The sequence below is a fragment of the Anopheles gambiae genome, chromosome X, assembly GCF_943734735.2.
Source record: "Anopheles gambiae chromosome X, idAnoGambNW_F1_1, whole genome shotgun sequence".
Taxonomy (NCBI): domain Eukaryota; kingdom Metazoa; phylum Arthropoda; class Insecta; order Diptera; family Culicidae; genus Anopheles; species Anopheles gambiae.
Window position 1 is genome coordinate 1,004,535 of NC_064600.1, and position 10,115 is coordinate 1,014,649.

At 52.9% G+C, this 10,115-nt stretch overlaps 2 protein-coding genes across 5 annotated transcripts in view; one reads left to right on the forward strand and one right to left on the reverse strand.

The window, feature by feature from the left end:
• Window positions 1–2,239, forward strand: part of LOC3289605 (neurogenic protein mastermind) — a 9,833-nt gene extending 7,594 nt beyond the window's left edge. For 2 of the 3 annotated variants that reach the window (XM_061662909.1, XM_061662899.1), the window contains exon 6: window positions 88–2,239. In XM_061662909.1, coding sequence (XP_061518893.1) covers window positions 88–1,460 — 1,373 coding nt within the window. In that variant the 3' untranslated portion in view covers window positions 1,461–2,239. The remainder of the gene's footprint in view (window positions 1–87) is intronic. The other variant, XM_061662920.1, reaches the window with a different exon arrangement.
• Window positions 2,240–2,306: 67 nt separating this feature from the next.
• Window positions 2,307–8,435, reverse strand: LOC1272212 (paired box protein Pax-6). 2 transcript variants are annotated; one of them, XM_061662939.1, is made up of 7 exons: window positions 8,355–8,388; window positions 6,859–6,943; window positions 6,451–6,470; window positions 5,978–6,143; window positions 5,715–5,895; window positions 4,972–5,583; window positions 2,307–3,998 (listed from the first exon to the last, which is right to left on the reverse strand). In XM_061662939.1, the coding sequence occupies exons 3-7, from the start codon at window positions 6,467–6,469 to the stop codon at window positions 3,297–3,299; spliced, it is 1,680 nt and encodes a 559-aa protein (XP_061518923.1). In that variant the 5' UTR covers window position 6,470; window positions 6,859–6,943; window positions 8,355–8,388; the 3' UTR covers window positions 2,307–3,296. The 2 variants fall into 2 exon arrangements, with proteins under 2 accessions (XP_061518923.1, XP_061518913.1); XM_061662929.1 differs by lacking the exon at window positions 6,859–6,943 and having other exon boundaries at window positions 8,355–8,435.
• Between the last annotated feature and the right edge of the window lie 1,680 nt (window positions 8,436–10,115).

Sequence of the window (10,115 nt, forward strand, 5' to 3'; positions counted from 1 at the left end):
GTGCCTGCGCCGGACATTTCGAAACGACAAACACGCTAATGTTTTGGGGTATTTTGTTGTTGTTGTTGTTGTTGTTGTTTTCCGCAGGGCTCATCACACACATCGAGCACATGAAGATGGACCCGAAGCATCAGTTCGCCGCTCAGTACATGTTCACCAAGGCGGTGGTGGAGCAGCGCGAGAAAGAATCGGCCGCCAGCGGTACCAGCATGGTAGGAATGGGTGGTGGTGGTGGTGCCGGCGGCGGCGGCGGTAGCAGTGGCGGTGGCGTGGGCGTGCCGGGCCTGTCCAGCGCGATGGTGACGGTGAAGGAGCTCACGCACAACAGCATCTCGCCGCTCAACTACTCGGAAAACTCGTCCACCATGGGCTCGGAAAAGAACGGCGAAAGCGGGGTGGGTGGCAGCAATGGCGGAGGTGGTAGCGGCGGCGGCGTGGGAGGCAGCGGAGGCGGCAATGCCGGTAGCAGTGGCGGTGGCATCGGCCCCGGCTCCGTGTTCGACAATCATCGGCTGCCCAATCCGCACGGGCTGCCGTTTGGCGGCACCAACGGAGGGCTCGGTGGATCGAACGGCAGCGGCCCGAACGGGGTGACGGGGCCCGGCGGCATCTGTGGTGGTGGTGGCGGCGGCGGCGGCGTCGGGGGCAGTGCGATGGATAGCAACAATAGTCAATTTTCGCGCATGATGATGATCCAGGAGCCGAAGTTCGAGCCGGACCTGATGCTGAACGAGGGCACGCCGTCGGCGGTGCAGGCGGCGGTGGTGAACCTCGCGACCGCGATGCGCATCGGCCAGACGTTCAAGAGCAACACCATGCACGGTGAGCTGCACGGTAACGCGAACCTCGGTCCGTTGAAGAAGAAAAGTAATATGCTTAGTTTTAACGACTCCAAATACTCACTAGCTAACCGGCAAAAATATCCCGTGGCGTCCGCAGAGTCGTCGATCGGGCAGAACCACTGTCCCGCTACCTCGGAGACGGCGATACGGATCCAGCAGGCGGAGGCGATCCTGCGCTCGCAGGCGGAGGCCGCCCTGCGGCTCGCCGTGTCCCAGGCGCAGGCCGTCGTCTCGTCGAACGCCAGCATCGGCGGGGGCGGAGGGGGCGGTGGGGGCGGCGGCGGCGGCGGCGGCAATGGGATCGGCGGTGTGGCGGGTGGGCCGGGCGGACCGGGCAGCGGCGTCCCGCTCGGCACGATGCTGGGCCACCATCACAACAATCCGCACGCGCTCGGCCGGAGCTGCAACGAGGACGCCCGGGCCGGCAACGATGGCTGCGGCCAGTTCGATCCGACCGGCGAGCATCTGCGGGCGGCCATGCGCGAACACCAGGCACAGCAGCAGCAGCAGCAGCAGTCGAACGACGATTGCCACCCGTTCGCCCACAGTCCCGTGCCGCGCAACGGGCTCGACCTTACCGATGAGTTCCTAAAGAGTGAGAACGTGCTGAAGGGATGAGAGTAGACGGCCCGCTACCACACGCCAACCGCCGGTAGTTGGGGTGCGGAGTAAAGCGAGCCGAGAGTGGGAGTGGGCGCTGGGGAAGATTGCGGGGTCAGTGATTGCCTATTTTTGTTTGTTGGAAGAAGTTGAAGCAAAAGTTACCCCTTCATTTGGTGCATTTAGTCGCGATGGGGGACCGAAGGAGCAGCAGTCTTCACGTGTGGGAAAGGGGGAAGAAGGGAAAAGGGAGCCTCATTTAACAAACAAGTAGTAGCAAAACGATTGTTCGTCCTGTTCACCTTTCTCTTTCGAAAGCAACACAGAAGAAGAAACAAAACAAAAACAATGCGCTCGTTTTCCAACATCCAGATGAAACATTATTTTTTCAATTACAAACTTTTAAGACTTAACCAGATGAGAAACAGATAACAAGATAGAGAGAGAAAGAAAGAGAGAGATAAAAAGAGAAGCACAAAGCGCGAAACGAGCCAGTAGGAGAAGCAAAAGGTAACGAAACGTGAAACAAGAGAGCGCAAAAAGAAAAGAAGAGAAGTAGAGCAGAAGAGAAAGAGAGAAGAAGTAGAAGAAAACATAACAAATTAAAAGCAAACAAACAAACAAACAAAAAAAAGAAGTGAAGAAAACAAGGGACTCGATGTGTGAATTAATAAGCAAAACATGAACTATATGTATAAAACAAACCAACCAACACAAAGCAAATAAAACGACCGATCCCCTTTTGCTGCATTATGCCACGGCTCGGAGCTGTCCGGCTCCGAGCACAAAAACTGAAATCTGAGAAGAAGAAGAAGAAGAAAAAGGTGGTACAATGGAAAGAAAAGCGAACGCACGCGGTACACGTACAATGGGCGCCTTGCGCCAGGAATAATAATAAGATTTCACTATTTATTGTACATTCCGTTTGTTTGTTTCCATTTTTTTTGTGTTTTGTGGTTTTTGCTCAAAGTATGGAATTAGGGTTTTTGTTCTTGCCCTTGCTGGTTGTGCGTGTGTTTTCGTTTTTTTTTTTTGTTGTTGTTATTTTACGTTTTTCTTCTATGTTTTTTTTCTCTTCTCGCTCATTACTTTCTTATATGTTTCCCATGTTCGCAACAGCGGTTTTAATACTTTATTGGCGTTTCTAGTGTTTTGTTTTTGTCTTTGCACCAACTGCTCCTGTTCGCTACCAAGTGTGCGTGTGTGAGCGTGTGTGTGTGTGTGTGCGTGTGTGAGCGTGTGTGTGTGTGTGTGTGTGTGTGTGTGTGTGTGTGTGTGTGTGTGTGTGTGTGTGTGTGTGTGTGTGTGTGTGTTTACTTTTATAAAAAATACCTTCATAGTTCAAACAATCAGAACAACCATCTGTTTCCTCTCCTTTTCTCCTTTTTAGTTTACTTCTGTGTAGGCTGTCGCCAAAGTCGATCACGTTAGCTGCGCCATCTTATATGAAAGAATGCATCTTTTTTAAATGATATTTTCATTCCTTTCAGTAACATATCTCCCGCACTAAGTACCACGCTCGTCATGTTTTCCGTTTTCTTTTCCCTCGTCTCTCCACCCAACCACCATACCACCTCACCCTTCCCCTTCCCACCATTCCCACTATGCACCATCGAGTTAAATTGTATTACAAGTATAAATGTACTGCTTGTGTGCGTGTGTGTGTGTGTGTGTGTCGTATGTGTGTCTATTTTGCTCTACTGCCACTCGTCATCGCTTCTTCGCCCTCCGGCCCCCCCATCGGCTGGCTGTGAAATCAGGCTTCAGTTTAGCGGGGTCGCGTGCGGCCGGGTAGCGCTACTGGTACCGATCGCACCCGGTCGAGGGAGCCGACTCGAGGGCGGCCCCGTGCCATTAACTCTTGTTCCACTCGAGCGTGGACTGGAAGCTGAGGACGCCGGCGTTGGCCGGCAGGTTGTACAGCTGGTTCTTCAGGTACATCCCGTTGTAGGACTGGTCGACGGCGGCCGCCGCCGCGGCCGAGTAGGCGCTGTGGTGCATGTTGGCGGCGGCCGAGTAGGCGAAATGGTTGTACAGCGACTTGTCGTCTGAGGTAGATGCGTGCGGGAAGCCGGCATTGGTGCCGAGGGACGGTCCCATCAGGTTCGCGGCCGAGCCGTCGGGCGCCGCACCGCCGCCGCCCCCACCGCCGCCATTGTTCGGGCCGACGCCCCCGTTCGGGTTGGCGTTCGGGAAGGACAGCTTGAAGGACATGGCGGCCGGCGAGAGCTGCTGCGGGGCGGCCGGATGGTTCGGCGCGGACGGCGACTTCAGCGCGTCCAGGTTCTGGAACGACGGTTCCAGCGGGTACGTTTTGCTCAGGTAGTTGCTGTTCGAGTCCTCCACGCACATGTTCGAGTCGTACACGTGCGAGACGAGCGGCGCGGTGAGATTCAGCGAGCAGGAGGAGATGGACGCGTTCTGCACGGCGACAGCGGCGGCTGCTGCCGCTGCAGCCGCTGCTGCGGCCGCCGCCGACGAGCTGCCCTCGGACACGGCCTGCGAGCGCTGCTTCTCCTCCCGGCGCCACTTGGCCCGCCGGTTCGAGAACCACACCTGCGGGAAATGGGACAGTGAAGGGTGTGGTTAGACGACTTAAGCTGCTGTGTGTTGGAAGGCTTAACTTACATGTGTTGGAAGCAACAAATGAATGTATTATGAAATGCATGTAAGGGATTCTTACAGAGTACAAAGAAGTTCTAAGAGTATAGAAGAAGAAGAGTTCTTAGTACTATTCCTGAACGCATATAGGGTCTGGAAATGGCGTTGAACTCATATCAGATTGGAACTAATAATGAACTCATACCAATCCTTGAACGAGTCTTCATCCCTACCAGTTTTGCAACTTTTTGCCAAACATGGGTTTGGTGTGCTCTGGAACCCACACAGGTCCTAGAAATGATACTGAAGCCATACAGGTACTGGAAATCATAAAGAATCCATACCGATCTTGGGATAGAGCTTGCAACCATACTGGAACTGAGAATCATCCTGAATCCATACCGATCCCATACGAATTCTGGAAATGTTTATGAACCCAAACCCCTTTGTCTTTGAACTAATCATGAACATATACTGAAGCCAAACCGATCTTGGAACTGTAAATTAATCCATAATCGTTCTGAAACTAATACAGAACTCATACCTATCCTGGAACAGATATCAAGCTCATCCTGGAACAGATTCTGACCTCCCGTCCTAGAGCTAGCCTTAAATTTGTACCGGTTCGCGAACTGATCAATAACCTAATCTGATCCGAGAACTGTTCCTGAACCGCTACCATACTTATTCAACTCTGTGCAAAACTCATCTCTAGGTTCGAAAAAGCTTGAACTCATTAAACTCATGAAATCATCGCAACAGGTGTGTCTTGCACTATCAGACCGTACAATATTTTGTGGACATTCAATATACTCAAGACTCTTGGAGATAACACCACCTGGAGGCGCTCATAGTTGAATTGCATCCTGGTACAGCAACCGATGGGTAGCCAAAATAGCCTCAACCAATTAACCTCGATGTAGCTCACCTGTATTCTCGCTTCCGGCAGGTTCGTTTTGGAAGACAATCGTTCGCGCGAAAACACGTCCGGATAGTGCGTTCGCTCGAACTCCTTCTCGAGAAACTCGATCTGGTCGACGGTGAAGGACGTCCGGTTGCGCTGCAGCTTCCGCTTCAGGCTCAGCCGCTCGGTATCATTGTCGACGAAGACCTGCTTCGTCCCGGGGCCACCCTGCCCAGGCGTCCCCGTGCCCGCCCCCGGCACCCCCGCGTCTAGGTTGGTGAAGCAGTGCTTGGCGAACGGATTCTTCGTCCCATCGTCCGACATCGGCTTCACATCGGTCGACTCCGAACCGGGCCCACCGGGTACAGCTCCACCGCCTCCACCACCGCCAGCAGCAGGTCCACCACCGCCACCGCCCGCTCGGCTGTACGTGTCGTTGATGCGCAGCACCGACTCCGCGCCCTGCATCGACCGGCAGCTGTCGCCGTACTTGTAGTGTATGAAGGAGGCATCGTTGAGCGATTTGCCCTGCAGATACCCGCCGACGTCGTCGCTGAGCGCGTCCGCCGAGTGCGGCTTCTTGCTGAACTCCTTCTGGGCGGCCAGATTGCGCAGTACCCGGTTGATTGAAGAAACCTAGGCATGTGGGCGAGTTGACACGTGGAGCGTCAAATAACGCAGAATTTGAGTTGGAGTTGGAATATCTGGGCGAAATTGGCGGATTGTTGACATCAAAAAAACAGCAGCAAAGGTGCGGCCACACTTACGCTCGGGATGTTTTCCGGCGTGCAGATCCGCTCGTTCAGCAGCTTGTCCCGGATCTCCCAGGCGAAGATGTTCGGGCAGTTGTTCTTGAACTGTGAGATCTTGTTGACCACTTCCGGCGTAGCGACCCGCGGCTTCGAGCCCCCGATGGCTCGCGGTCGGATGCTGCCCGTTTCATAGTAGCTGTTGTGATTGGCATGGACAACTGTTGGATTAGATTTATGCTCCCTGCTTCACCCGTGCATCCGCAGTGGGATCCGCTTACCGGCCGAGAATTTTGCTAACGCATCCGTTAGACACCTGCAGGATGCGCGAGATATCACATGGTCGGGCACCGGCATGGGCCAGCTCCACGATGCGTTGGCGTGTGGAATCAGGCAGAGGTCTACCGCCAACGAATATACCTCCCAGCTGATTGACGCCGCTGTGGCCTGTGGCGAAGGGCAGTGGACGAATGGAATAGAACTGGAATTAGTGATATTGCACGCTCCCGAACTCCCCCAGATTCCCCAAAAAGGCGGACTCGCAAAGCGAAGCCTCTCGATAGCTCGAGATCTTCAACAGTGTCCAGAACTCCCGAAAACAAGCCTGTAAAACGTAAAAAAGTAAAACCGACAAAAAAAAAACGCATCACGGAGTGCGGGTGACAAACTCAGAAAAAGGAATAAACGATCCAGCCCGGGGCAGAAAACTCAGGAAACTAAACATTAGCACAATCAACCAGTTTCGTTCGATTACCTTCGTTTTTGTACTCCATGCTGCAGTGTTTGAAGTAGAAGTGGTGGCAAGGAATGTGTATGAAGGGGTGGGGGGAGGGGGCAAGAGATGGAAAGAAAAGTGAACATAGTTAGCAACAGTGTTTACCGGCAAACATACCGAGCTTCGCTCGTGTCTCATTGTTTTACGATGCGTTTGGGGCGAAATTTGCCAACAAATGTGGCATACATGTACCAGAGATCGTATTTTTACCCATTTTCACTCTCGCTGTCTATCGCTTCCTTTCCCATCCACCGGACATCAGACAGCGAGCGTTCTGTTCTCTTGCGCCAACACACTACGCTACCCGCTTCTACTACTTTGCTCTTCTAGTGTTCCCGTTATCGGCGCCATCTTGCCGCAGCGACCACGTGCTCGCTTGCTACTTACGTGCGGTGCGAAAGCGCCCGATAAGTACGAACGCTGGACCCATGCTGCAAAGTTCAGGAAAGGTGAAGAGAGAGAGGGGAAACCACTAGGGGGGGGGGGGGAGGGGGGGAGGTTTTCAAATTAAAATTTGGTTTTGTTAAACGTTCGTTCTGATTTTCCGGAGCCTACACTAACGGCAGATGTGCTTCCTGGCTGTCTGTCTGTGCTTCCGCCGGAAATCAGACAGACGCATGATAAAAACAAAAAACAAAAAAACCCACAGCCAGACACAAACATTGCTTTGATGTGTGTTGAGCACTCTTTTTTTTTTCAGCAAACATTAGTAAAGTAACAGGAAGCCATCTGTTGTTGGCAAGCATGGCCGCGTTTGAAGTGTGAATTGTGGACGCGCGCGCGTACTTTTCCTTCTATTTTTATCGCAATCTCAATCTTGTGGAGTGTACGTGGGAATGTGAATCAGTGTGAGTGTGTGTGTGTGTGTGTGTGTGTGTGTGGGTGTATGATGATGATGCACAACAATAGATGTGAAGAAAGCGCTGTAAAACGAATATTATTTCCAGCAGTGTACGCATTCCCATTTCGGAACCGTTTCTAGTCGCGCTTGTGGCATTTTTGATTTTCAAACGTTCAATTTTTGTACCTTTTTTTTACCGTGTGTGTGTATGTGTGTGTGGCTTGTGCCAGATGGGATCGAGATTCGAAACGCGGCGCATGTGCAATGGAATGCCGCCATACGGGGCAGCGAATTTTAAAAATTGGCGGCACGCTTTTTCGGTTTCAAGGTGGGAAAAGCCAGGGGCGTCGTGTTATTTTCAAACATTGATTTTTCACACTTTCCTTTACTGAGGAAAGTTCGAAGCGGTTTCGCTCGAAACAAAAATGTGTGCTTTTGGGGTTGTTTGTCCTTTGCAATTCACATAAAAGATGGACAACCACTTGTACGAGATGGAACGATTTTCCAGCGAAACGGGGTTCAGACCGTGCCCTTGCCCCAAAAGCATTGCCGTGCCACGAATAAAAACAAAACTGTGGCCGTTTGCACCTTTGCCGCCATTTCCTTGTAACTTTTTACAGCACGAAACAGGCACGAAGGTTTTTTGTTTCGAATAAAAGCGCAAAGCATGCGCTGCTACCAAAACTGACAGCACATCCTGCTCCCATACACACACAAACACACCAAAACCACACTCACACACAGACAGACACTTGTGTAGCAACGGGCAGGCAGCCATGATGCCGAGGCGCACACATTCCTGCCGAACGGTACGCTGTGGCGAAAACCCGCCTGCCGTCGGGTGCCTCTAATCGAATGCAAATTGAACGTGAAAATCAGTCATGCGGAAACGGTACGTTTCGGGGCGATTTCTCACCGCTGGCGTGATTTTTGCGACCCACAAACGATTTTTGCCGGTGCCGGGCGCCGGCCCGCACGTCCGAACGGTGGAAATAGTCGCCAAAAGCGACGGTTTGTTTATGTTTCCGCACATTCTGTTTACCTTGCGTGTATCAGAGCCATTAAATCAAATCCACACCAAACTGTACACTGACAGGGGATGCTGTGTGTGCGCGCGCACGCCTGTGTGTGTGCGTGTTGGTAGGTTGGAGGGGGGTGGCGGAAGGGGTGTGGTTCAGGGGGCGCTGACAAGGGGTGAGATTTTTCCGTCAACGCCAAGGCTGCCGGGCTGACGTTTGGTGGCGAATTTGCGTCTAGAGCGTCGGGTTGAAGGGGTGAACGGGATCATCGAACAGCGAACAGACAGAAATGGAAAGAAAACGGAAAATTAAAGCATGTTTTTTGAGATGCACATTGGAAAAATTGCATTATTTACGGGAAGCAAATGAAAGAGCATCAATTAACCAACATGCCAAGATAAAATAAACCGAAAGCAAGAAAACTCACAGTTGGAAAATTGTAACTCATATCTAATTTTTTGTGAAGAAGATCAAATCGAGATTGAATTTATTCTTGTGAAACGGAAAAACAAACACTGAATAACTAAATATCTATTTAATTTGAGGATAAAACGAACACCGTTTTGAATTTTACAAGAAGAAATCAAAGTAACCAGCGCCATCTATTGATTGCCACTGAAGCAGGGGATAGCAAATTAGTGATGGGTAAAGTTGGCAAAAATCCGGAGTCGACTCCGATCCGACTCCGATAAATTCGGAATGGACTCCGGAAGTTAGGTCCGCGCTGCAATACCTGGAGTCGCCCGGAGTCGGAGTTGCCCGGAGTCGTTCGGAGTCGTTCGGAGTCGTCGGAGTCGTTCGGAGTCGTCCGGAGTCGCCCGGAGTCGGAGTCGTTCGGAGTCGTTCGGGGTCGTTCAAAGTCGTTGGGAGTCGTTCGGAGTCGTCCAGAGTCGCCCGAAGTCGGAGTCGTCCGGAGTCGTCCAGAGTCGCCCGGAGTCGTCCGGAGTTGTCCGGAATCGTTCGGAGTCGTTCGGAGTCGTTCGGAGTCTTTCGGAGTCGCCCGTAGTCGGAGTTGCCCGGAGTCGTTCGGAGTCGTTCGGAGTCGTCCGGAGTCGTCCGGAGTCCTTCGGAGTCGGAGTCGTTCGGAGTCGTTCGGAGTCGTTCGGAGTCGTCCGGAGTCGCCCGGAGTCGCCCGGAGTCGGAGTCGTTCGGAGTCGTTCGGAGTCGTTCAAAGTCGTTGGGAGTCGTTCGGAGTCGTTCAGAGTCGCCCGAAGTCGGAGTCGTCCGGAGTCGTCCAGAGTCGCCCGGAGTCGTCCGGAGTTGTCCGGAATCGTTCGGAGTCGTCCGGAGTCGTTCGGAGTCGGAGTCGTTCGAAGTCGTTCGGAGTCGTTCGGAGTCGTCCGGAGTCGTCCGGAGTCGTCCGGAGTCGAAGTCGTCCGGAGTCGTTCGGAGTCGTTCGGAGTCGTTCGGAGTCGTTCGGAGTCGTCGACTCCGGACGTCTCCGGACGACTCCGGACGACTTCGACTCCGGGCGGATCTAGTGGTTCCATTTTGCCGGAGTCGGAATCGAACTAACAATAGTCGGAGTCGGATCGGAGTCGTGGGTGCGCTCCATACAGCACATCACTAATCCACGCACTACGAACCGCGACCTTCCAAGATCTCACCCCTGCAGCGTAAACGCAAACGGTCGGGTCGCTCGAACCACAAGCGGAACGAAGCAAACAGTGTGCCGAGTGCCGTCTCGCTCCAACGCTTGCCCGTACGCGCGCACGGCAGAGCGGGACGGCACGCCGCGCGACGAACAAAAGAAAACGTACAGCAAGAAGAACGCAACGGGCGTG

Bases quoted from the DNA above. Each gene is read 5' to 3' on its own strand.
- LOC1272212 (XM_061662929.1), bottom strand. From the start codon at position 8,374: ATGGCTCTGATACACGCAAG. The intron at 6,144-6,450 runs GTAATCGAACGA...CCTTCGCCACAG, and splicing joins CATGGAGTACAAAAACGAAG to GCCACAGCGGCGTCAATCAG. The intron at 5,584-5,714 runs GTAAGTGTGGCC...CCACATGCCTAG, and splicing joins CGCCGGAAAACATCCCGAGC to GTTTCTTCAATCAACCGGGT.